This window comes from Nipponia nippon, unplaced genomic scaffold (genome assembly GCF_047370975.1).
Source record: "Nipponia nippon isolate SJK-2023a ecotype South Korea unplaced genomic scaffold, ASM4737097v1 scaffold_2, whole genome shotgun sequence".
NCBI classification, from domain to species: Eukaryota; Metazoa; Chordata; class Aves; order Pelecaniformes; family Threskiornithidae; genus Nipponia; species Nipponia nippon.
The window spans coordinates 12,880,519-12,906,642 of NW_028262336.1; the positions used below are offsets into that span (position 1 = coordinate 12,880,519).

General features: G+C 42.2%; 2 protein-coding genes and 1 long non-coding RNA gene across 9 annotated transcripts in view; 2 read left to right on the forward strand and 1 right to left on the reverse strand.

The window, feature by feature from the left end:
• The window catches only part of LOC148055657 (uncharacterized), a 16,056-nt gene extending 6,413 nt beyond the window's left edge, over nucleotides 1–9,643 (forward strand). Inside the window, exon 3 of the long non-coding RNA XR_015704630.1 lies at nucleotides 9,506–9,643. This is a non-coding gene — a long non-coding RNA (uncharacterized LOC148055657). The remainder of the gene's footprint in view (nucleotides 1–9,505) is intronic.
• On the reverse strand, nucleotides 6,193–12,527 carry CGGBP1 (CGG triplet repeat binding protein 1). 4 transcript variants are annotated; one of them, XM_087756909.1, is made up of 2 exons: nucleotides 12,442–12,527; nucleotides 6,193–9,724 (listed from the first exon to the last, which is right to left on the reverse strand). In XM_087756909.1, the coding sequence occupies exon 2, from the start codon at nucleotides 9,693–9,695 to the stop codon at nucleotides 9,192–9,194; it is 504 nt and encodes a 167-aa protein (XP_087613035.1). In that variant the 5' UTR covers nucleotides 9,696–9,724; nucleotides 12,442–12,527; the 3' UTR covers nucleotides 6,193–9,191. The 4 variants fall into 4 exon arrangements, with proteins under 4 accessions (XP_087613035.1, XP_087613037.1, XP_087613033.1 ...); XM_087756911.1 differs by having other exon boundaries at nucleotides 12,438–12,451; XM_087756907.1 differs by lacking the exon at nucleotides 12,442–12,527 and adding an exon at nucleotides 12,267–12,428.
• Nucleotides 12,528–12,589: 62 nt separating this feature from the next.
• Nucleotides 12,590–26,124, forward strand: part of ZNF654 (zinc finger protein 654) — a 38,516-nt gene continuing 24,981 nt past the window's right edge. Inside the window, exons 1-2 of one of the 4 annotated variants that reach the window (XM_087756903.1) lie at nucleotides 12,590–12,758; nucleotides 25,634–25,779. In XM_087756903.1, coding sequence (XP_087613029.1) covers nucleotides 12,756–12,758; nucleotides 25,634–25,779 — 149 coding nt within the window. In that variant the 5' untranslated portion in view covers nucleotides 12,590–12,755. Of the gene's footprint in view, nucleotides 12,759–12,785; nucleotides 13,153–25,633; nucleotides 25,780–26,124 lie in introns of those variants that run through there. The other 3 variants (XM_087756905.1, XM_087756902.1, XM_087756904.1) reach the window with 3 other exon arrangements.

Sequence of the window (26,124 nt, forward strand, 5' to 3'; positions counted from 1 at the left end):
ATTTCTTTACCGAGAGGGTGGTCAAACATTGGAACAGGCTTCCTAGAGAGGTGGTCAATGCCCTAAGCCTGTCAGTGTTTAAGAGGCATTTGGATAAATGCCCTTAAAAATGTGCTCTAACTTGTGGTTGGGCAATTGCACTAGCTGATTGTTGTAGGCGGCTTCCCACTGAACTATTCTATTCTAAATATTTCAAGCTTTCTAGACAACATATATGCATATTGTGCTCTAGCAAAAATCTAAATTGTCGGGATTTTTTCAAAGTAATATTTTGAAGAAAATAATTGAACAGCTTTCCAAAAGGTCATGGTTGGAAGTGTCTGGCTAAGTATGTGATGATCAAGAGAATTGTACTGATGTTTGTGAGACACTGAAATATCCTTACAAAAATTACAATCCAGCCTAAATGGAAAATATTTATGAAAGAAAACTCCTTGACTATAACTGCACACACAGCATGCTTCCACTTGAGCCAAAATACTAGTACCGTGGATTGCATTCCTGTATAGTGAAGACATCTAGTGGCTGAATCCATAGCTGCTTAGTAAAATTGGTCATTAAGGGATGCGTTTCCTGGCAGTGTAATTTCTACTTGTGTTAATGTTAAGTAATCCAAAGCTTATGCTAGGAATGTAATATTAGTGGTTGGTACTTAATCTCTGTATTCTTATCGGAAGAACTGTTTTGGGCTGAGTCCTTTGCTACTGACTGAAGTTTTTTAGTTAGATAAGGTTTTGTCTGTTCTCTACGGTGTATTGAGATTGGCTTTCTAGGTGGATAATTCCTTGTCGGTAACTTTGTGGAAGTATTCTGAAGTGCAAGACAGGTGCTGTTGCACATTAGCCTTTCGGGAGAGGTGAGGTGGGTCGGAGTAGCAGGAAGGAGCACTGATTTCCCGGACCACGTACTGGATGGGGCTTGTGAGAGTTCTTTACTTTGTGTTTTCAATAGTAAATAGCTTGGACACTCATCTAGGATTTTGGAGCCCTTTTCTTAAAAAGGCTTTGTCAACTGTGACTTCTACTATCACTGCTGACGCTTCATTATTTCCTTTATCTCTGTTCTGCTTAAGAGTAGGGCTGTGGGGTTTTTTTGGTGGGGTGTTTTTGAGAATCTGCTGGAAGATGGCAAATAATCTGATTTTTTCATGTTTTCTTGTTAAGACTTTATTACCTTCTTGAGACATTCCTGGGAGCTTTTTTACTTTTGTGATGTTATTAAGTTTATAAATGAGATCTTTTAAATGTCCAAATGGCAACTTATACTCCATTTTTTTGAGAAAAATGAGTCCCTGAAGTTGAGACTCTAGTTTTGCTTTAAAAGCATGTTTGAAAGGATAGTAAATTCTAGGTAAATATAAAATAACTATTTACCAAAGAACGGAATAGAGAATCCTAATCTAAAACTGCATAACTAGGAGAGGGAGGAGCATATGCATTTAATTTGAGAGATCATTTGAAGATGGCAGAAAAAAGATGTCACTAGGTGGCACTGATTTCCACTATCTGCAGTCACTCAGTAACTTCTTTGCTATATGCAAATCAGACTTCAGCTGACTCCTAAGAGATACCAAGTATTTAAAGAACTAAGAGACCTCAATGCAATTCAAACATAACGATTAGCACAGTTCTGTGTGCATTGGATACCATTTTCAGGAAGAGGCTCAAAAAATATGGAGTAAAATTTGGACAGTCTTAAACACCTGATGATTGCTATTAGTAGAAACTTTCTCTACTTGATTCAGTCCACTTTGTCATGTCTGCTGCTGCTTTACTGAACACCAATGGAAAAAACCAAAAAAAACCAAACCAAAACAAAAACCCAACAATGTAATGTTCCTTCTGTTACACCTCGGTTTTTCTCCTGACAAGACAAGGTTGTGTTTTGGGGTTGCATTTTCCCTGTTTGCAGGTGGTTAGGCATTGGCCTCCAACCACATAGAGAGATACGGCATTTACATAGTGGGCTCCAGTAAGTCTGCTGAAAATTACCTTCATTACGCTACATGAAGAAGCTTTGGTATCTTCAGGGAACAGCAATAATTTAGTCTCCCATCCAGCTCCTTGCCTGTCACTAGGGATCACGCAGCTTGCAGTAGCACGTGCTGCCACATCAGCTATGGCTGGCCCCTGCAGCCTCTTCTCATGTCTTACTACTGTAGCGCCCTGTTATGGGAGGGATCAGTTACTTCATTTCTATGCAAGTTCTTTCCTTTTTCCACAAGATGAGATTCTCTGCATCTCCCTGCTTTTTCCTAAGCCATTTTAGTTTAACGAGATGAGCTAAGCTTTGTTAAATCAACCAACACATCTCGCACCAGGTTCTGAAGTGCAGACTGAGCATGGGCCTGGATGTTCTCACAAGGGCTGTCAGTTTATTCAATACAGAGTTGGTTAAACATCTTCTCAGGGTTTTGCTGTATATAAAAGACTAAGTGTAAGCATGGGTATTCTAGTTATTGGATTCATCTTATGGTAATGACAGGCTTCAGAAATAAGGGGAGGGAGGAAGCAATTTAAAGCTAATTACAGAATAATTAAGGTAAGGAGGTCTCATTTCCTGCAGTGAAATCTAATACTGAATTTGGGAACTATTCTGTACACTGAAGGACAGATTAAAAAAAATACTTGAGGCAAACCAATATACAACCCTCCCCTCCCCTGCCCCCCCCGCCCCCCCCCCCCGAACCTCTAAAGTTCCTAATTATTTTTCCTCCAGCTTTGAACAGACCTGCTGAGTGCTACCCTCTCTCCACTGCATTGCTGTAAGCTACTCTTGGTTAGGAGAAAATGGACAAGATCCTTATTTTCCTCAGGGACACAACAGTTCTTACTGAACAGAAGGATCAGATAGGTCAGAGGAAAAAGTAAAAGTATCCACTGAAAGACAGTAGAAACTTCCTAATGAATGTGTACTCTTATTTTAGTGTGCTCATGGAGCATATATGAGAGTACTGGTCACCTCACTGCACTTTAAGTAGTGCTCTGCTTTTACTTCCCCTTCCTGTGCACTACTAGACAGAAGATGACACATAGAGCTAAGTACTTAGGCAGATCTAAAACGTGAATAAATTTAAATTGCTTGTGCTTGTTTGGCTCAGCTGAACACGGGCTTTGCATACCGACTGAAACTATAATCTTCCACCTGTCCTCCTCCAGGCCTACCAGAAATCTTCTAGCAAAATAGACGTTCTTTTGCAAGACTAAATCTTCAAATGTTTCTGGCTTCTGAAATGTAAAGTGAGGATGAAGTTGGGACACTCCAAAGCTAAACTCAAAGGGACTGAAATAGCTATTCAGTAATTGTTTATCATTTCTGTTTTATACTTAATTTTCCATTTTATAGAATAGAACTCTATTAGGTATACTTAATAGAAGAGGCAACACAGGTCTCGAGGCTGCCCTTTGAGTGACAGTTGCAGCAGCCCTCTGTACTCTATCTCAGAGCCCGCACCTTGTGCTTTTACTTGTGAGATGTGCTGTCTGCTTTTGAATATGGAAGAGGTGGCCTCTATCACCAGGACACCCACAAATTCCAAACCCCTTGCAGAAAGAGAAAAGTGGTGGGATGGGCAAAAAAAAATCCTTACCTGACTTAAGCAGAACTGCCATAGATTGTTTATCCTCCAGTCTCTGCTGTCCAGCCTATGTAAATGACAAACGTCAAACCTAATTATCAGTATAAATGTGGCCTAAAAGCAGTTATGTATACTTCATCCTACTGCATCTTGGATATGGGTTAAACAGCATGATTCACTTATTTAGGAAAGTAAAATGTCATCATAAGAATTTAGCATGGCCTAATTACTAAACTTTAAATATATACTTCACCTGATTCTGCATCAGCTTCTGCACAAATCCTTACTGATACATTGACTTTGCAAGTATACATATGCTGTTTCAAAGAGGAATTGTCACACAAGAAAACTTTACAAAAGTGTACATTTATTTCTATTCTGCTTTTCCATTTGGTGTAAAGGCAACAAAAAGCAACTTGCTCTTAATGTGCTGTGACCTGGAAATGACTAAAAATGAGAAAGTAACGATTAATAAATTCATGAGGTTGCATGAGTTTATCACTGATCCATCATGAGATGTCAAGCCAGATAAGAATTCAGGAAAAGGAACGTCTAAACAGTCAGATCTACACTCGATAGTTCTGATGGGCTGATGTTATTTGCTCAGTTTTCATGAAGCCCCTAAGGGAGACAGAGATCAAACTGTGACCGTTTTGCAGATAGTTTGGAAAGACCTGATTCTTCTGCATTGCAGAAGCCCTTCCCGAAAAGACCTGAAGCATTAGGCAGCTGCAAGATCCTATACCTACAAATCCTTTACTGCAGTGTCAAAATGCCTAACAATTATTTCACTTGGTGTTCGCTTGCAACAGAAGGCATCATTAGGGAATTTCCGTCACCGTGAAGAAAGTCACATACTTGACAAGAAATGGGGTTTTGTATAACCAGTCCTGAAGCAGGCTTCAGCGTGGTTCTACAGATACATCAACAAACTGCTTCAACAAATAGTCTGATGTTACCTCAAGCTAGAACAACAGCATGTACACTCTTTTAATTTTTCCTGTCACCATCCGTTTCTACCATATTACATTACTATTACAAGCAAACTACCACATGTTCTTTACCCACTTTCTTGGCAAAATAAGAGATCATGCATAAATTCTATGAAAAAGGAATTCCTTTATTTTTTAAAAAAGGACCATTTTTCCATTACCAAGTGAACACTTTACAAAGTAAAGTATTTCTCTTCCAATAATATTTTAATATAAAAACTTAACTCACTCACTCTGGTCTTACTGTTCTAACAGGAAGTCTTGTGGCACTGCAGGACCCAGGTATTTTCAGCCTCACTCTAGTATCTAATCATAGCTTGTTTAAATAACACCATTTCTGTGGCCACTCACCATCAGCAAAACACCCTTACCACCAAACCAAAAATAAAGCATCTTCACTAGCCCAAAAGAGACTGAACTCTAACAGCATTATTACAATGAGAAGCTTTGTTAAAAAAAATTTATTTTGAAAGTTAGACACAACCTTAAAATTGTACAAAGACAACAAGCACTCAAATTACACAAAGAGTTAGCAGTGAGTACAATGTGAACACAACAACAGTGAGTTTTGCCTCTCTTTATATGTAAATATAAATAGAGATTATCCTTGCCAAACTTCCAGCTTTCCCTGCCCCCCCCCCCCCCCCCCCCCCCCCGAAAACCAGCTCGTTATGCTGCAAAACCTAGCAGGGAGCATTTCACTGTCGAGTTCAACAGAATTGTTAAAAGGGGCTCTGGCTAAAAATAGTCCTTCTATCATGAGAATATCCCATACTTTGCAAAACCAAGTTTCTCTCTCAATTGAAAAACAGCTTTCCCTTTCATTATGTCGAATGTTTCACCTCTTCTAGGGGCCTGCCAAATTACAGGCTTCAAAATGCTTAAAAATATTAGAACTTGCTCACGTTTTTTCAAGAACATGCAAGCTGAAACTAACGTGGTGCATACATGTAAGTAGTCACAAAACAGAGAATGTTCCTGTTTGTATTTTACTCTCTGAAAGCGTTGTTCCAAGAAAAGTACTTCGGGGTAACTTTAGCTGTGAGTTGGCTAAACTAATATAAGTACATGGTCAAAGAAGAAAATATCTCTTCTTTTTCTTTTTTTTTTTTTTTTAATATTACATTTAGAGCTTCAAATATATTAATAAAACCACCTGGCAAAAAGTATCCCTTATAGCTTGTCCCTACATATGTATGAAAAATGAAAAGCAGACGTTGCTACCATCCTCTCTTTACTTCTGAGAGTACTCTTTACAGGAAATACATGGAAAAATAATGCAGTGTTCTTGCAGAAAAAAGGAAAACCCCATGGAGACTGTTAAACAACTTAACCACAGCCTCTGTTCTAGGAATCCGTTATTACTTAGGTTTAGATACACCAGAAAACTTCTGCTGTAAATCTTCCCTAAGATCAATGGCAATTAAACTAAGGTTATGCTTTATCCAACTATAGCCACACTGGCAAAATTTTGCTCTGAACTTGAGTGTTTGCAGGACTCCGTTCCAAGACTGAGTGGAACCATTTTTACTTTTAAAGAAAATAAGTTTAACTGTCTCGTGGATGATCTGGGTTATGTCCATGAATATAAACTTATTCATTGCTCTTTCTAGATTACCTGGAAGTGCTTTAGTTTTCACTGTTTTACTCCATTATGCATGTTTGTTGCAATGGATCGGCATTTTGATTTTCAAAAAGCTTGAAAAATGTTGTGGCTTTTTTTTTTTTTTAACAAAAATATCCTATTATTAAGACACCAGTGTCCTACAAACTGCTGTGCATTGGAATTAAGTCAGTTCCATTCAAAATTCTGAAGACAAATTTTTGCTTACAAATCATTATAAGTTGGTATCCTATGGCTACATGGATAAGGTTCCTCATCAGGCTCATACCCTCTGCAGTAATTCTGCATAAAAAGTAAATTGGTACTAGAATAATTACTGAAAATACAGAATTTTATTAATTCTATAAATTGAGGCTCTGTACACAGACTGCTTTGAGTAAGCTTTTGAGAAACTACGTGTTGTAATGTTGCTTTGCCTTATTGAAAATGACTGGTTTTCTTTTTTTAACAAAAGCTGTTGATGTTGCTAACTTTTATTTTTATGTAAACCTGTGTAAGTGAAAATAATTCCATTTTTTTCAGTTGTGCAAGAGCCTATTTAACGTTACCATTAAGCTTTTCAAAATGTCTATCAGTTCGCCAGTCAAGGGAAAAAACATACAGCATTGAATCCTATATAAAAGGGTTATGGGGTGCAGCCTGTGAAATCCCATGTTAGCAAGAACTGAGCTAACTAGCCCAAATTCATACCTTTTAATCATACCACCTTCTTGATATGCTTTTATTTAATGGAAGCCTGTTTTCTCAATACTTCATTGTTTTCTATTTGCTTCAATTCTAAGATAGCATTCATAAGGTAGAAAAAAAAAATTAAAGCAAGGATGTTGTTTTACTGTAATGAAACAGCAGCTGTAAAAGAACATTTTCAATTATTGTCAGGACAGAAAAGGCTATTGGCAGTGTACCTTTCACTTGGCTTAAGAAGATTTATAAAACAGTTCTAGCCCAAGGCAGTTCATGATCTCAAGCTAAACATAAGCTTGTGCAATAGCAAACGATATTTTGGAAGGCATATTTTGATATCTAGGATTAGAGAAAAAAATTACTACTGTTATTTCTGTCTGAAGTTCTAAACCAGCAACCAGTATCACTGACAGGATTGCTATGACTGCATGGATTCCTGCTAGCTTCAACAGGGACCAAAGGTGCAGCAGTGTACCGAGTACCTGTGTCCTGGTAGACATGGATAGGCAGCCTTCTGCTTTTTAGTTCTGTCCATTTAAACAGGTCTCATAGCAGACATGGTTATAATGTAACGTAAGTGCATTTCTGTAGAAGCTAACTGCACAAAAAACAGTTGTTACTAAGTATGTAAGTCTCTCTCAGTCCAGCAAAAGAGACTGCTCTAGAAATAGCTAGGGAAATAGCTACAGAAACAAAATAAGCAGGTTATTTTTGTCTCTTTTTAGCAATTACTTAGTATTGCTGTAAATATCTGGAGTAAAAGAAATACTGAGAAACAGATACTGTGAAACTCTACTGGGGAAAGGAAGCTGAAGGGAACAACTGGCTCCACCTGAGGGAGTTAAAGATGCTGACACCATTGTATCCACTGAGTGGAGGATTTCTGTGCTGCTAGGAGATGCTCGGCTCCTGCCTGAACCCAGAGCATCTCAAGGAAATCTAGAGCAGGCAGAAGTTGGTCGTATTCCAGCACTTAGCACAATGCTCCCTCATTCCATTCAAGCACTTTATAGAGCATTTGCATCGAGTGGACTATTTGGCATAATAATTTGGAATAGCTCAGTAATAGCTTACTAGATTTCGGAGAGGGTAACAGTATTGAAATGCTTCAATTTCCCATTTTACTTTTTGCCAGTCCAACAGATGTGGCCTTGGCACAGAGTAAGAAATACAGCCCAGGTCTGTAATTCCAGTATAGCTTCAAAGTATACATGCTTTCGTGTTTGCGCTTACAGGTATTGAACGGCTTTTGCAGTAACTATTGTGAAAACTATTTTAATCACTTTACCTCCTTTGACTAAAAGGCTGAGGGGCAAGGCCAGAGATGCAGAGGACCTTCAGCGAAAGCTGGAGGAGCCTCTTCTCCTGTGCACTGCAAAAAAAGCTTTCTCAACTCCACAATTTAGTGCCTCCCCCACCCTGAATTTAGATTTAGCATCCTTTGTCCTGCTAGTAAGAAAAAGGCATTAATCCTCCCTGCTAAGATCTTGGTCCAGTATAAGTTTCACTTGCCAGCAGCTGCACTGCAAACCACACTCAGTTACTGGTTTGTCTACTCGACTTTCAAAGATTGGCACTGAAACCGAAGGGGACATGTTAAACCAAGACAATGAAACCAGTGATTTTAAAAAAGCAGGCATGGTAAACCTGCAGAACTCCTAGCTTTATGAGAATAGTGGAGGTGACGTCAATACAAGAGACTGGCTATTTAAGCTAGATAATGAATACATCCACAGTTGCACCAAAGAGGAGAAGAGAGTATTCTAGAAGAAAAATTTTTCCTGTTTTAGAACATAAACTGAACTTGAATAGGAATTTGCAATAATCCTCCCGCAACAGAGCAGTTATGTTTAACTAGCCATTCTACAGCTTCTTGCATTTCAAATGTGCAGCACTTCTTCTTGGTCACTCGTGGACAGGATACTGGACAAAGCAATCCACTGACATGATTAACAATCCCTATCGCATCATCTTCCTTGTGTATTTAGATGCACAGTTTGGGTAAGCGAGGTCCGCCATCCAAGTGCCTTTTTCTTAGCGTCAGTTACAGCTGGACTGAACATAGATAAGGTGTATGCCAGGTACGTTCCCTACATTCATCATGAGTTCTACATCAATGTAGCTCTGACGTCTACGGCAGGGTTAGCAACAGTCTGTGGCATACCACTAAGTTCACAAATAGATTGTCATTTCTACAATAATACAAAATAGCTTGTAAAACCAATATGTAACACTGTATATATGCATGAATATAAAAATAAACCACACCATCAATATGTAAAACTTCACAACGATGATGAAAACAGTTTTCTTCTCAACGGTCTTCAGTATTGATGAGTTGGTTCTCATTGTCATACCCATCAGGCAGGTATGCTTTCCTTAGCTGGTCTGACTTAGGTATCGAACTGCCGTTCTTGACGTAACGGGACAGGAAGGCTCGCACAGATGGATGATCAGCCTTCTCAAGTGGAATATTAGCTTCCAGGCACATTTTCACAAAGTCCTGGATGACGCTGGTTTTCTCTGTCTGGGCAGTACTGTTGCACTGAAGGGAGGCAGTCAGAGTCCTTTGCTTCTTCCTGACGTTCTGTTCTTCAAACTCTGCCTTTCGCTTTGTGTGTGTTTTAGACTTGAGGTGGTCGTTGATGGCAGACTTGCGAACGTGATTCAGAACCACATTGCAGGAAGTACAGAAGAGTTTTCCTCCATCTTCGTGCAGCTCGCTGCCAAACTCGGTTACACGGTCCTGAGGAGTCACATACAAAGCAGTCTTCGAGCGGTTACGTGATGGAGCGGACTTCACTCCAAATCGTTCCATTGTTGCCTTGAATAAACTTTACCTGAAAGCTGGGGGAAAAAAAAAAAACCAAACACGTTAAAGTGTGCTAATGATTTCAGCCAAATAGTTCTGGATGCAGTCTATTCAATAGCCAATATGGCGCTTATTGACATCTAAAAGATAATCACATGTAAGATACATGTGTGAAACTGTTACTGAAAGGTTCTTCATCTTAAAGTCCAAAGAACTTAGGAGACCGAAGTTCCTCACGGGTCAGGGTAAAATACTTTTCAGTTTCTACAACTACAAAGCTCAACAGAACCCTCAAAACTCAACCTGTTCATCACTGGAAGTCAAATAGAAAGGTTTTTTTGCTTCTTCTTGAAGAGTTTTTATCCTTTACTCTTTAGGGTAAAGGGTGCTTTCTTAATATTGTCAACATACTTGACAGTTACCTTGAGTCAGTATTTTTCTGTTTCCTCCCTGAAAATGTGTATTAGTTCTGTTAGCAAAAACTTAGTTGCCGAAATATCAGGCAAGAGGGCCATTAATGTCACTTACAAAAGCCAACAGACAAAACCAGAAACAAACCAAAACAAAAACAAACCAAAAGAAAACAAACCTGAGCTTTGTCAGCACTCATTTGGGAACATCCCTCACTTTTGCCCCAGCTCAAACCACAACTATTAGATTGAACCTTAACTCAGAGTCAAAAAGCAAATCAGCAAATCATTTTGTCATTGCAACTACAGACTGGCGAAACAGCCTCATGCAAACAGAAGATTGCATACATTTCAATGCAAAATAAGAGCCTGTATTTTCAAAGGTGACAACTTCTCCGAGGAAGGTAACCGAGAACTTAGAGAGAGGGATGCTTTCTAACACCACTCTAAATTACACTATGTTACCAAAGCAGGCAATAACCTAGTCAACTGTCCTAAAATCAAACAGGACCTATTTCTTTTTTTGTTGTTGAGAAATAGAGTAGCTATAAATAGAGTAGGTGTAAATCTCAGCCAAGATAATTTAAGTCCTTTTCGAAGTAAAGTTGAAGTCAAGAAACAGCTCTGTTCAGGTTTGAGGTTTTCTGAGCAAAATGACCATTCATTACATTAACTACCCACCTTCTTATCAAAAAAAAGGCAACATGTATTTATTAAAAAATATATTTTGGTTGCCTGGGCATTTACTTATGGGTACCTGTGCTTATGAGGCAGACTGAGAGATTGGAATACCTCTAGATGTATTATTCTCTGTACTTATTTTGTTACACATACAGAGTTTATTGTTGCAACATTTTAAAAGATCTGCCTTTAAAAGACCAGAATTTCCAAACTAGCTGTAAGTTGAGCTTGTCCAGCTCTAAGGACTGAATGGAGTTTCTGCTGTCCAGAATGCCTTTTGCTTGCTCTGAAAATAGAGTAAAGGAACAGAGAATTCAGTATTCAAAATTGTCTTTTTTCTTCAACCTTTGCTACACTAAGAGATGACAACCTTCTGAAAAAAAGGAGACAAAGCTCTTGCTATTAGCTAATTTCCTAGTTAATTTTTTTGCACCATCTGCTACTTTCCAGAACTATAAGTCTTGACTGATACTGCACAACACTACAGACTAAGATAATCTTTTTTCAGCATCAATGGAACTTTTTTCATTTTTGTTGCTTTATGCAATTTATCCCCGTGAGTTTCCTAACTGTTTCCTGAAATCAAGCGGAAAGCAAGTCTTAACCTAACGTAAACTTGTTGCTTAGGCCTCTGAAATGTCAAAACAAATCCCCTGCCAAACTAGGTGTTTGCACTTATGCTTTATCAGAACCCGTAGGAATTCTGTGAGCAGTATAACTGCTGGAACACGGGATTTTTGGTGTGCTTTTTTTTTTTTCTCTCAAGTTTTCGCACGGATTCTTTGATGCCCACTAAGGCCTGAACCACTCCTGGGTCCCCAGGCGCGGGGGGAGGCGTGGGTGCGGGCGGGGCGCCCGGGACCGGGCCCCCCCTGCCCTCCGCCCCGCTCCCCGGCGAGGCGGGCCCTCCCCGAGCGGCGGGAGCCCCGGCAGCCTCGGCTCAAAGGCGCCAGGGCAGGCGCGACGGCGGCGGGTGTGCGGGGCCTCCCGGCGAGCGCCGGCAGCGTCTCGGCCGAGGAGGGGAAGGCGCCTGGGCTGCCAGCCGCCGGGCGGGTTTCGCGGTTGCCCTCGCTGTGACCGGGAGCCAGAACTCGATGCCTGTATTCCCGGGGGTTTGGCCACCGGATTGACGGCGCCATTTAACCCGTCAGGGCCCCTGAGGAGCGGCGGCGTCCGCGCTCCCCCCGCCCCGGGGGGCTGAGGGAACGGCCCGGCCCGGCCCCGGCGGCGGCGCACGCACCCCAGGCCTCGCCGCCCTCACCCCCCCGCCCCCGCCGGCGGCAGACAGGTGCGGCCCCTCCCGGCACGGCGGGGCTTTCCGCGGCAGAGCCGGGAGGCGCCGCCGCCCTCTCCCCTGGCCTCGCCGCCCGGCCCCGGGCACCCCACAGGCGGCGGAGCGCGGCCCCGGGCGGGCCCCGCCGAGCCAGCGCCGCCCGCCGCGCCGCGCCCCGCCGGCCCCCGCCCGCCCCCTGCCGGGCGCCGTTACCCGCTCCGGCCGCGCGGCCTCCCCGCGCCCCGCCGGCGGGCGCCGCGCCGCGCCGCCCCGGGGCTGCCGCCGCCGCCGCTCCGCCGCTGGGCCCCGCGCCGCGGGCCGGACGCGCCCCTCCGCCGCCGGGCGCCGCTCAGCCAGCGCCGCGCCGCAGCCAGACGGACCTACCCACCCTGGCGGCCGCGGTAGGCGGGACCTAGCAACCCGCCTAGCAACCGCCGCGCCCGCCCGCCCCTTGCCCGCCGCCGCAGAGCGGCCGAGCGGGAGAAGCCCCTCAGTGATTGGCTCTCCCTGGGCCGGCCGCGGGGAGACGGACGGGACTTCGGCCCAATTAGAAGTGGGGGGCGGGTGCAAGCGCCGTGATGGAGGCGCGCTCAGGCCAGTCAGAGTGCGCGAGGGCGACCTCGGCGTCTAGCGGACGGGTGCTTGGGCCAGTCGTCGGCGGGAGGCTGCGGAGGGAGGTGTGACGGACGGGACGAGCAGCCAATGGTGAGGGGGGCACAAAGTAACGAAGAGACTTTTGCTCCAATCGCCGGACGCTTCGGCGGGGCCGGGTGGAAGGGAGGAGCCAGAGGTCAGAGGTCGTCAGCGAGTTCTCCCGTCGTCGGCCGTTGATGGGCACGGCGGCCGGCCCAATAGGAGCGCGGCGGGTGGGCGTGGCCGGACGTGAGGCGGCGGGGGGGGCGCCCCTTCCGGCGTGGCGGGGCGGGGGCAGGGGGGTGCTCGGTACGCGCAGGGCGGCCGGAGCAGCATGGCGGAAGACGAGAGCGATCAGGAGTCGGAGCGGCTCAGCGAGGAGCTGGAGGCGCTGGTGACGCCGGGGCTCCCCGCCGGGCTGCCGGCGCTCCTCAACAGCCAGTATTACTGCCGCCGCTTCTGCCAGGTGAGCGCCGCCCCGCCCCCCCGGCCCGCGCCTCGCCCCTCCCCCCCGCGGGCGGGGGTGGGGGTGGGGCGCGGCGGGGCTCGGGCCCCCCCCCCCGGCCCCTCGGGGTGGCGGGGAGGGGGCCGGGGGCGCCCCGGGGCCGGGGCCGCGGCCCGGCGGCCTGGGGTCACTGCCGGGGCAGGGCTGGGGGTTAGCGGGGGAGCGGGCCCGGCCTGCCCCGCTCCCGGGTCCTGAGGCGGGGAAGGGGAGCGGAGGCGACGCCCGGCCGTGCGCGGGGGGCGGGCGGGGTGCTGGCGCTGAGCGCCCCCGGCCCGGCCCGGGGGGAGGGTGGAGGCCGGTGCCGGGCAGGGAGGCCTGCGTGGGGGAGGGGAGGGAAGGCGCCTCCCGGCGGGGCGGGGGGGCGGGCGAGGAAGAGCCGGGGGTGCCTGGGGGCCGCTGCCGCTCCTGGGCCCGGCGAACTGGGACACGTGCGGCGGCGGCCGCGGCGCTGCGGCGGGAGGAGCGATTCCGGGTGGGAATCCCTGGGCCGGGAGTTGGGCGAGCGGCGAGGGAGGGAGAGAGGGAGGGAGGGCCTCGGAACCGTTCCCGTAACGGTGGCTAAATGAGAGCAGGGTGGGTTTGGTTTTTTTTTTTTTTTTCCTTGGAAAAGCAGTGTTTCTTCATGCGGGCCCGGAATTCTTGTGCTCTTTGCAACCTCTTTATGTGTGCCTTGCAAAGTAACAAGCAACAACAGGTTGCTTTCCCTAGTTGCTTTCATCAGCAGGTGTTGATGAAACATTAGTTGTGCCGGGTGTACTTCAGCCACACTACTTGCCGTTTTCAGAAGCACAGACTAGAGGTTTTTTGTATGGAATTACTTCATTTCATCAACTTCTTGAGTGCTTACCTCACCGCTGTGATGGTTTTCTTCCGTTTAAATAAATGTGCTTCTGTGCACTTTTTGTTTTTTCTGTTCTAACATTCAATAAAACATCTTTTTTCAGATATTATTTACTGTAAGATGTGTTTAAAATCGTCACGGGTCGCATACTGTTCAATAAGTCCACAGGTTGCTTTTTGGGTTTATCGATCCTTTTATATTTTCTTCTGTTTGGTGATTTCTCTAAACTTAGTATGTGTGAAAAAAAATTGTGAAGCCAGTAAAAGGAGAAGTGGATGTTTTTGGAAGTATGGCATAAACTACAATTGTAAGAATCACAACCGTATTTGATTAAGTTGGTAGGTTGGAAAGACCTTTGCTTCTGCTGAACACTGAGAGTTTGATCTTAAATTTTTCTAGCTACACTTACTGTGTGTTGACTTCGTTGTATTAAGGAGGAAGTGTGGGCAGGGCAATAGCTTCATATACTGATGCCAGTCCCGTTTCAGAAAGCTAGGAATTGGTAGGGAACAGAAGAGGACAAGGCCAGGGAAGGAATTTTCCTATAAAATAGTTGTATCGCAGTTATTAACGGTAGAGTATCTAAATCATTTGACCTTGACTTCTCCTGCAGTTTCTTTTGTCTAGAAAGATTGCCAAGCTCTCTCCCCTACTTCGTTTTGTTTTCCTTCGAGTTTATGAACTCTCCACATGGGCAGCCAATGTTCTGAGGATATAAAAGGCTCAGTTTCTTTTCTCTTAAATTTTCTTTTTAACAATGCATCGTTTAAATAATGCTGATGAAAGTGAGTTAATATATTAACACCTTGTCTCCAGGGACGGATTTTTTTTGTTTGTTTGCTTAAATTTGGCCTAGTGTGATCAGCAGTCATGTGCTCACTCACATTGTAGTCTTCCATGTTTTGTTTAAGCATGTTTTTTAGTACTGGATTCTTCTACTGATTTAACTATATAAATACAGGATCTTAACTGGTGTGGTGTACTGGAATAAAAAGCTAGTAGCTGTGTGACATTTGTGGTTTGACAACAAATGAAGTTGCGTGTGCTCCACATTAGCTCATTTACGCTCATGAGATTGACACTGGTGTAATTATACTGGTTTATATATACCTGTATGTATAGAGGGCTGATAGGCCCTCAGGCTATTTAATAAGTGATGAAGCATATTTATATTTCTTCTTTGGAAAGTATCATGAAGTTTAAGTCACCTCTTTCTCATAACATTTGTTGTAAAACAAAACTTCTCACTTAAATACTGTGTCACTTTATTAGATTTAGCTTCTTTTTTTTTTTTTTCCTCCCCCCAGATATCTTTTTTTTTTTTTAGTGCCATTTTCCCCTTTGGCTCTAGTTTTTGTCAGAGCCTGTTGCTTTGTACTTTTCTATCCAGACCTTCTGAAGGTCGTATTAGGCTGTTGTACAGATCAAGCCTCTCCACCTCATTCCACTCCACATTGATAACACCGTTTTGCTTGTCCTAACGGTTATTTGGTGCTTCTGAATGTCCTAATTTGCCTCCATTGTTCCTGCTTTTGTGTCGAAAGTTGAACAGCAGTTGTAGAAATAGTTGCTTATCGATAATACCATGTGTTTGAACTACCCGAAATAAACGTTTTTACATTCAGAATAACAAACTATTAAAATTTATGGCTGTACTTTGATCATAGTGATGAAGCTTGGTGTCAGCTGAAAAGAATATTGTTTAGATTGCTTATAGTTATGCTACTGTGCGAAGTATGCGCACATCCGCATCTCTGAGTAAGAGCTACAGGAAAAAAGAAGCAAGGTGTAAAGCCTTTTTGGTCTGTAGAGCCATTTTCTGTAGATAGAAGCAAAGGCCTCTTGACTGATCTTGAAGAGTAAGAGGGTGGCTGAGACCTTGAAAAGCATTGGCATGCATGTGTCTTTCCTCCTTGAAATATGTTAGAAAGGTAAAATATTTCTGTAAACAGCCAGGTTCAGTACTCTTGAGGCCTGGAGTACTGCAGCTGAACTTCGCTTTCAGACAGTAGATTAAGTAACAGTTACAAAAAATGACTGGATTATCAGGGCATTTTCCTTAAATATATGTGTAATCACAATTTAATGATACAAGGTGAAGTCAGAATGTGGAGTCTCTAAACCCATGTGTACTTTCTGGGGTCTGTTGTTGTATTGTAGGTGTGCAAGGTCATACAGAGTCATTACAGCCTGAATCTTCCAAGGCAAAGTGGAATAAAATGTTTTCTTAGATTGTTATTTGAGATTGATGACATGGAGAAAACAAAGATCAAGATTTCTGTGGTTGGGAATGAAAAGAGACAGTTGGAAGATAAGTGCCCAGCTTATGCACCTCACCAGCTGTTTCTGTGTTACTTTCTAAAAACTGCTGATCTGGCATTTCTTCCTGTTTGTGAAGTTTGCCGTGTATTGAAACCACTTACACGTTGGGAAAAGCAAGTCTACTGTTCCCAACTTTGACAAGCAAAAGAACAAGGTGTCTATAACTACTTTGTAGGTTTAAAGAAATTTGAAAGGTGGTACCTAGCAGAAACCCCCTCACTCTAAACATTTGGAAGAGTTTCATGAGTTACAACATGCTATGTTATATGCAACATGTGAAATTCTTTCATGAGATTTCTCAGGGACTAGAGCCATTGAGAGGTTCCTGTGTGAGTGAAATACAAATGATGAAGGGCAGAGAAAATAGCGTAGATGGTTGGTTTTTGGTACGAGGGTGGAGGGAGTACTTTTATAATTAGAAGGATGAATTTCCAAATTTACTTGATTTTAAAACAGACCTTAACAGCAAGCTGGAAAATGGATATAGCTTCCTTTGTTCCACTTAAAGTGGGTATAGTTTTATCAACTATGTTGAAATTTTCTCTTCAGAATCTTTTCTCATAATATTAAGTACTGTCAAAATATTACGAGTTACTCCTAGCGTTTCTGTAGTCGTCCACATGGCTGCATAACTATACTAGATGTTATTTTATGTTGTTTGGGACTGACTGAAATAAACACAAGGTGAGTCTGATCTGAAGTAACAAGGTAATACTGTGAAGGGTAAACAGTACTCGATCTGCTCGTACTGTGGCATCAGCTTACGGCCTTCCAGTATGATCTGGCTTCCTGAAATAAAGATTACCTAGTTTGCTCACATTAATTGGTGGTATCTTGAGTCACTGCTAGAAAAATAATTCTTGGGTTTATAAACTCGAAAGCGAAGAAGTAAAATTTAGTAACGCACTAGAGAAGATAGTGTTTCCTGGATTTATTTTAGTAGACAAAAAAAAATACAGGGGTGTATGACTCAACTGTTGTCTGTCTTGCTTTGTGAGGATGAAGGTAGGAAAATACACGTCTTCGAAAGTTTGTTCTTCTGATTTTGGGATTAATACATTTTCACACTTTTTGTGATGTGTTTAAATTTAGAAGTACTTGCTTTTGACTCTTACTTTGAACTTCAAGTCAATAGTTGTTAAGGTGCTTTCATATTTTAAAGCAAAAAAACAAAACAAACCAAAACAAAACACCACCAACCTTTTAGGTTATGCCAGACTTTTATTTTATTACTTTTTGGACTTTTGGGATCCATATTTGATCTCCATATGTTGTTTTGAAGTTTAGCTACAGAAATCTTGCTCACATGAGTACTAGTACTGGAAAGTGATCTCTTCAATTTCTTTGAAGCTTATTTCTCTGAGAAGGTATAATTTGTAATTTTTAACCATCTATTTTCTCTTGTAATGATTTGTGGTGTTCTAGGAGTTTTTTTTTAGCTTCCTGAATAAATATGCTTTATACTTGTTAATGTATAAATATACGCTGTATACCTGTTAATGTGCTCAAATTTTGGGAGCGCTGTTGAAAGTCACATTTGACTTATTGACTGACTGCTTTTCAGGTTGTTTTCAAATGTGTGACATTGCTAGTTATGTGAAAGCTTGTAAAGGGCAAACCGTACATTGCAGTAACTAAATTTACCTGTGTATCAAAGAATACCATAACTACTTGAAATGGTTTAAATTTAAAAATTGACCTGTCATCATGTTGTCTATTTACTGGGTGTTTTCTCGGTGCTTGGCTGGTGAAAACAAGGGTATTCGATTTGCTAGTTAGCAGTTTGGTATCGAGCTGCTGGAGATTCGAGTGAAGCTGGGGTTTGAAAGGAGATCCTTCCAAAGCAGCTGTGGCCAGCCCCAGGTCGGGTTTACTCCTGAGCTGAAGGCCAGGCGTGAGCGGTCAGTTCTGTGAGGATTGCCCGTCTGCCAAGAAGGGTCTCCTGGGCTAGGTGGTGGCACTCCTTCCTTTGACCCTTGATAGGAAACCTGATAAGCCACTATCATGCAAGACGAAGTTGTGGTATATTCAGTGCATTTGGCTGTTTTCAGTCAGCTTCTTGGGAGAATTCACACTAGTATTTGATTTGCAACCTCTTTATTTGCGGATGGGTAGGCTGAAGGAGTCGGTCTTCAGTGCCCTTGTCTTGTCATTAACATTATAAAGTCTTTTCTTATTCACATACTCACTTCCTTCTTCCTACCGCCTTCTCCTCAGCTTTGGTGCCTGCTGTCCTTGGCTGCACCCTGAGAAATTATCTCCCTGTTTTAAAAGTGGAATTAAGGCGTTAGTATTGTAAAAAAGGAAACATTGCACAAATGTACAAATACATTGTATACTTTTCTTGATCTTTGTAACGTTTTTCTCCTTCCACTTCTTTGGAACTTTTCTGTTTCACACTCTCAAACTTCTTGCTATTGCTACTTCTCCAGTTTTTAATGCCTTGTCTCAAAGTTTAGCTTTTGTATGAAGGTAAGCTTTTGAGTTTTGCTTGGAAAAATATATCAAGATTATAACTTATAAAGAGTTGCAGGTTTTTATACCTAGAAAGAAGGATCTCCATTGCATGATGCTTCTGTAGCATAGTCTGTCTGATAGCCTTGCTATGCAGGCTTTTTCAAGTTAGAAAAGGCACCCTTATTGTGGTAGGTAATGCAAAAATCAAAAAGTTAAGTCCTTTTGGGTAGCAGTTGTTCGGATGAGGGAAAGAAATAATTGTACTTTTCACTTGAAATGCATCTTAAGTTGTGTTTTACTAAAATCACTGGGTATCTGGAAATATGCATTCGTGTGTGTGTTCACAAGATTGTCAGTACTCTCTTCCATATATAATCAAAACAATTCCTTAAATTAGTTAATTTTCACTCTAGGGAGAGGCTAATCAAAAGGTGAGGAGGAATATTACTTCTTTTTAATATAAATAACTTTCAGTCATAAAATCTTACACAGGCACGTTTACTACAGTGCTACAAGTAGCCAAAACAGCTTTTCTAGGATTAATATGTAGTTTTCACTGTTGTGCAAGTGACAGACTGCAAATATGTATGGAAACTGGCTCTTTGGGTAGCTAAATGTAATGGGTATATGGAACCCAGTCTAAGATATTGTTCTTGCCTCAAGCAGGCTGAGGAGATGGATGAGATTTCAGTGATTAAGGGTGGGGGGAAGCATTTCGCTTTAAGGGTAGAGCTTTGGCAGAAGCTTGTCTCATAGGATGTGTCATGCTGTTGCTGGGTGATGTTTTTTCTTTTGCCAGAAGTGTGATTATGTTTGGTTACTTCTTATGTAATATTCACATGTGAATTGCAGTAAAGCCATTGCTTACATCGTGGGTTTTTTAGTTACACCATGTAAAACCATGTTAAACTTGTATCTGTTAAGTAATGTTTTATATTATCTTAAAATCTTAAAACCTTTTCTACTCTCTGGATAATGGAATTCTTTTTTGTAAGGGCACAGTTAGCTTGTTTGTATGCAGAAACAGAACAAAATGCTCGTCATCCACTAAATAGGTTAAAAAGACAGTAAAAAACGTGTGATTATGTCTTCTGGTGTTTCCAGGTAGAGTAAATTTAGTGTTACTCAAGTTCTTTTCTAGAACTGAACTTTGGTATCCAAGCTGCTCTGGTACTTTTGCTGAACAGGCAACCATGGTAGGTGTTGCTTTTAATTATGGTTTTTAATTTTCAGGAAACTCATTTTTTTTTAAACTTGCCTCTTTTTTGCTTGGCATTTTACATCCTTTTTGGTTCGTTCTATTCTGTGACAACCGCTTTATTTGCTTATAATAAATGACAACCACTGAATTTGCCAACTAGCTTTCTTTTTCTGAAAACTATGAACAGAAGTACTCACAGAACTGTTGTGGTTTTAATCCTGTGGTGACTTCCTTTACTGTTAAATCTCACAAAAATTTATGGGAGTAACTTCGTTTAAAATCCTAGTCATGACAAAACTTTAAAATTGGCAGGATTTGTTTCTTTTTAGTTTCTTTTTTCGTTGGGGGGGGCAGGGGGGACAAGAAAAGCTGTAGCAACTTCAGGCCTAGCACTGCATAAAACATTTTTCATGTGTCCTATGTATTTGCAAATCTAGTTATTTGTAATGTTATTTCTCTTAAGTATTTGGAATGTAGTCAAATCACTTTATGTTTAATCACTTAAAATGTATGTGCATTTCATCAGTTAAAACATAATATTCCAGGAAGAAATATTTTTTACATTGGTTCAGGTCTTTAATGACTACCTTGTTATTTTCGGGGTTCGCTGCTTTAGCTGTGTGCTTAGAAACTTCTTACAGGAGACTGATAAGTCTGGTCTTGATTTTGCACTTGATAGGACACATCTGAATTGTGGATTTTCCTCTGAGTTACTCAAACATATTAAAGAAGGGGAAGTAGTGTATTGGTGTGGGAGAAAGGTGGAGCTGAATTGGTGGAGGGTGTCAGAAAGATGCTTCAGCCTCCCTTTCAGTATCTGTATCTGCACTCAATGAGAAAGGGAGGACAAAAGGCCCCACAGTCTCATCATGGATAGTAGTAATTTAAAAGGTAAAGACAGACTGGGCAATGATGCGTGGAGAGTCTTTAAATATACGAAAATTGCACCCTAACAGAATTCTTGAAGGGAATTGTTGCGGAAAGTCACATAAAAATGTCACCTCCCTTCTGGTTTTCTGCACTGTCTATTGGACAAGGAACAGGCCACTTTGACAATGTCATGTGCTTCTTATTTGGCTGATTTCATTGTATTGAAATTAGTGGGCTTGTTAAAAAAAAAAAAAAGTGGTGGTGATTAATTGGAATGTATTGGAAAGAGTAGGACCTGGACATGACAAAGAAGGTATGGAATAAGGGGTGGATACTGTCCTGGTTTTGGCTGGGATAGAGTTAATTTTCTTCCTAGTAGCTGGTCTAGTGCTGTGTTTTGGATTCACGATGAGAATAACCTTGATGTTTCAGTTGTTGCTGAGCAGTGCTTACACTTGTCAAGGACTTTTCAGCTTCCCCTGCTCTGCCGGGTGCACAAGAAGCTGGGAGGGGGCACAGCCAGGACAGCTGGCCCAGACTGGCCAAAGGGCTATGCCATACCATATGGCATCATGCCCACTATATAAACTGGGGAGAATTGGCTGGGGCCCAGCAATCACTGCTTGAGGATGGGCTGGGCATCGGTCGGCAGGTGGTGAGCAATTGCGCTGTGTATCACTTGTTTTGTATATTCTTGTATCACTATTATTATTTTCTCTTCCTCTGCTGTCCTATTAAACTGTCTTTATCTCAACCCAGGAGTTGAGATATGAGTTGTATCACTTTTGCCCTTCCGATTCTCTCCCATGAAGGGATACTGGGCAGAGAGAGGGTGAGCGAGCGGCTGGGTGGTGCTCAGTTGCAGGCTGGGGTTAAAACACAGCAATGTGCTGATAAACTTCAAGTAAAGCATTTAGGACTCAAATAGCATGATCTATCGGACTTTCTGAAGTGCTCTGATGACACAGCTTCACAACATGAGGGTGAACATACGCGTGTCCCTTCGACTTTCGTTTTCCTTGAAAAATGTCAGAAGTGGTAAAGTTTTTTGGGGTTTTATTTGTTTGTTTTGCAGGTTCTTTTTGGTATAAACCTTTACCTATGTTCTGGATTACAGTCCTGTTTCAAAGCATGGCATGTTGAGTATTTTGAACAAAAAAAGGTGTTAGTTTCTATTATAGAAAAAGCTATTCCATGAGATCACTTGAAAGCAGACAGTGAAACATACATAGAATTGTAAAACAAACATACATTATTCCCCCCTTCCCCTTCCATCTAGCATGTGTGTGGAGTGTGGTTTGGAATTTATTTTGTACTTAGTTTAGCTCCCCCCCACCCCACCCCAATCTCTTACTGGTGATTGTTGCAGAGAATTGACCAATTCTAGACTTTTTTTTTTTTTTCCTGGGACTGACAAATGGATGGTTTCAGGTATCCATACTCAGGAAAAAAGTATGCTATTCATATTCTTCCTGACCAGTTTGGGGTGGGGGGGCTGTTGCTGTGAATCTTTTCTGGATACAACATCAGTTGCAGACTGATGGCCTAACTAAGGCAATGTCGCTGTTGCAGTGTCTTCCTTTCTGTGCTGCCTCTGGTACTTCTGTGGCCGGCCAGTTCAGAGACCTGACGCAGACAGTGACTGGTGGCTTTTCTGGGGAGAGGAGGCTGTTCTCTGCCTGTTCGTTCCTGAACTAGTTTGCTTTGGGTTCAGATGAGCGCGGTAGGTGCTGCAAGGGCAATTAGTAGGACTGTATAGGCCTTCATAAAGTGGGGGCAGTAGGACCGCACCTTTCAGAGAATACAATGTCTAACTACTATTGTCACCGTGAGCCTTTGTTGTATTCCTTTTGGATGCCAAATATTGGCAGAAGCAATACACTGACATAAGGACCAGAATCTTATCAAAAGTTCATATATGCCTAACAAAAGAGTGAGATGAGCACATACAGTAACTTTCCCTTCTCTAACTATTTTCAGTTCAGCTAATTTACTGTAGTTAGTAGCTTTTGGTAGCTATCTTTTTCAGCTCATGCAGCCTCTTTCAACTCATGTAGCCATTCAGCATCCACAGTGTCTCTTTAGTAAGGAGCTCCACAGCTTAATTGCACACTGTGTGAAGAACTAACTCCTGTAATTTATTTTGATCCTGCTTGCTAACCTTGTTTGGTGTGTGCCCCCCTGCAGTTGTCATTTCTTTACAACCTAAAGTGTCCTAGTTAGCTGCATTGATCTTTGTGACATTTATTTCACTACTTAGCTTTTCTTGCCTTCCTTCGAAGTTTTTTTTAAGGCCTTCTGTATTCTCTTTTGAGACAGGAATGGGTAGGTAGCAAACCAGCATGCAATTTTATAGATGTGGGGATGTGCTATGGTTTTGAGCAGTTAACACTATGCTTTGTTTGATCTTATTACTCTCCTAATATTTAATTTGCTTTCATGGCCATTGTGATGAGCATTGAGGTGATTTTTCATTAAAATGTCTACCATAATAACAGTCTTGCTCTTGGGTGGTAATTGTCAGTTTGAAGGCCATCATATTACATGTTAGGATTGTTTTGTTCCCCAGGTACCACTGCACGCTTGTGTATGCTGAATTTCATCGCTTGCTGTCATAAATCCTTTCTACAGTTCTTTACAGTTAGCACTTTATGCTGCCAAGAAAAAACCCCAGTATCATCACAAAATGTTGTCTCATTGCTTGAAATCATTTATGAATGTATCTATACTGTGCCTCTCAGGTCAAAGTGTTGTGAAACACCATGGTGGGAACTGATGTTTTATTTCTACCTTTGTTTGACCGTTTGGAGGCTAAAACCACTAAAGGACGATCGTTCTTTCTCTCTGCTTTGTTTCTCCTAACGCTTTTGTGTTTTCCTATACAAGGGACCCTGTTAAAAGTATTTCAGAGAACTCACAATAGTTGTGCGAGGCAGTACTATTTTATAAAGTGTTTATTCTTCCTTGTAAGAGAGTATTTATCTACAAGTCTGCTAATTCTTTTCCAGATGACCTAGATATTTGCTGCATTAAGCTAACAGATTTTTCAAACAGGAATTATTAAAATAAATTTGGTGGAAAGTCAAAATCTACTTACAAAATATAAATCAGTCTCAGCTGTTGTTGGTGAGGAGAAAAAATTACTGGTCCCATTATCAGTAACTGCTTTGCTCTGGAGCAGCTATAACCAAACTGTCAGAAATGGGACGCTGGCCTGTTCATGTTGCAGAGCCTTAAACAAAGTAGGCACGCAGCTTTGGAACTAAAAATGTAGGCCACTTAATCTGACTTATAAGCCCTTTATTTAGTTCATGGGGAATTAGACAAATCTAAGTGGGGTTCACAGACTTTTAAGTCAGAAAGAAATCCTGAAGAGGGATATATCTGATTTTTGGTTTAGTCTATGCTTTGTGGGCCAGCCCGGCTCTTGAGATAGGTAGCCAGGTGTAGGATTGGCACTTCATAGCTTTCTTGAAGCCAGTTGTCTCTTCCGTATGCTATGGAGTGCTTTACCTTTCTCTTTACAACATGGCTGATGGCATTGTGTTTCCCCACCTGCTTCTCACTTTCTCAGGCTGTAGGTGATCTCAGTTAGGTGTGCTCAGCTGGGGAAGAGTGCCCTAGGCCCTGAAGTGCAGCTAGTCCGCTCTTCGGCTTGTATTGAAGCTGTGCTGTTAGAAGAAAAAAATAAGGCAAGAGTAAGTGAGCAAAGGGAGCCTGACTGTAGTGTAATGAGATAAGCTATGTGTCAGAGCGTGGAACAAATACATTTTTCAGTCTCTGCTTAGAATACTGCCTATGGACTCAGCATAGCTGTTGGTTTAAAGGAGGAGATACAACCCAAAGCCCTTGGCCTTCCGCTTGCTGGGGGCCTGCAGCATAATGACTAGTCTGTCACAGAACTGGTGGGTGCCTTTACAGACACCTGTTTTATTGCTGTGCTTCAGGCTGAGCTCGGTGCTGGGGGTTTTGTACATGGAGTGCTCTAAATGGAGTGGGCTTTTCAGAGGACTTCAGTGTAGGGATGCTCGTGTAGAAAAATCAGATGGGGATGGGTTATTGAGCCTCCCAATGTGAGTATAGGCAGTGCCAGAAATTTGCGTTAATTAACAGGAACAAGATGGACGAGATGACCAGGCAAGGATTTTTCTCCATTTTCTCCATTAAAACACCTATCTTTCACCTTCATGTTTCTCTATAAATAGTGATGCAGTTCCGTAGCTGTAGATCAGGGCATAACTAGCCTTAGTTCCATCATATGGATAAAAAAGGCCAAATTTACTTATTTGATCAGATAAGAAAGGGTGACTGGTATGTTTTTGCCTTTCTCTGCTGACATAAAGGCTAGAATAGCACTGGCTAGTCGTTCCCCTCTTTGAAAGTTTTAGAATGGAATGTCTGGATATTGTTATAGACTCTCTCATTTGTATCCTCTTGCAAAATAAAGACTTGTGTTTAAATGCAGAGTGTAATATCTACTGTGATACTATGTAAGAAGAAAGTATTTCCTGCCTCACCCTCTGAAAAGAATAGTTGAAGGTCCTTTGTGGTATCTCTTTTATGATGTAGGCCATAAAGTTTCTATTTATTTTTTTTGGTTTGATAACACAAAATGGTCAGGTTTTTTGGTGACAAACCCTGCTTCTGAGGGAGGAGGGGAGATAAAGCAGGTACAGTACTAACTACTTACTATTTCTGACTAAAAAGAATGTTTTCCATTGTAATATATATTTCAATGTTTCTGTCGTTAGGTTGTCGAAGACTATGCTGGAAGATGGCAGGTTCCTTTGCCTCAGCTTCAGGTGCTTCAGACAGCGCTCTGTTGTTTCACGTCTGCCTGTGTATCATTCCCAGCTGAATGTGAGCACGTACAATATGTATTGAGTAGCCTAGCTTTGTAAGTACATTTTAATTTTTTTTATTATTTCCTTTAACATACAGACTGTCTGTGTTACTTTTATAATAGCAATAGGGTCTCAGAGATCCTCAGAGCTTTTAAGCGTGGTTTTACCAGGTGACGTAGCTACGTGGAACCAAGAATTGCTAACTGAGGGTATAAAACCTAGAATTTAATTTAGTCTTTTTATGTCCTTGTTCAATATTCAAGTTGGGTATTACAATGTTGTGTCATAAGCGTTTTCTGGCAAAATCTAAAGAAATAAGTGATCACCATACAGGCTTCTTTTTGGAAAGTCTTATTTCGGAGTATTTGAAGACCAGCCTTTGACAGCACATAATTGTA

Coding starts and splice junctions, on each gene's coding strand:
- CGGBP1 (XM_087756909.1), bottom strand. CDS start 9,695: ATGGAACGATTTGGAGTGAAGTCCGCTCCATCACGTAACCGCTCGAAG.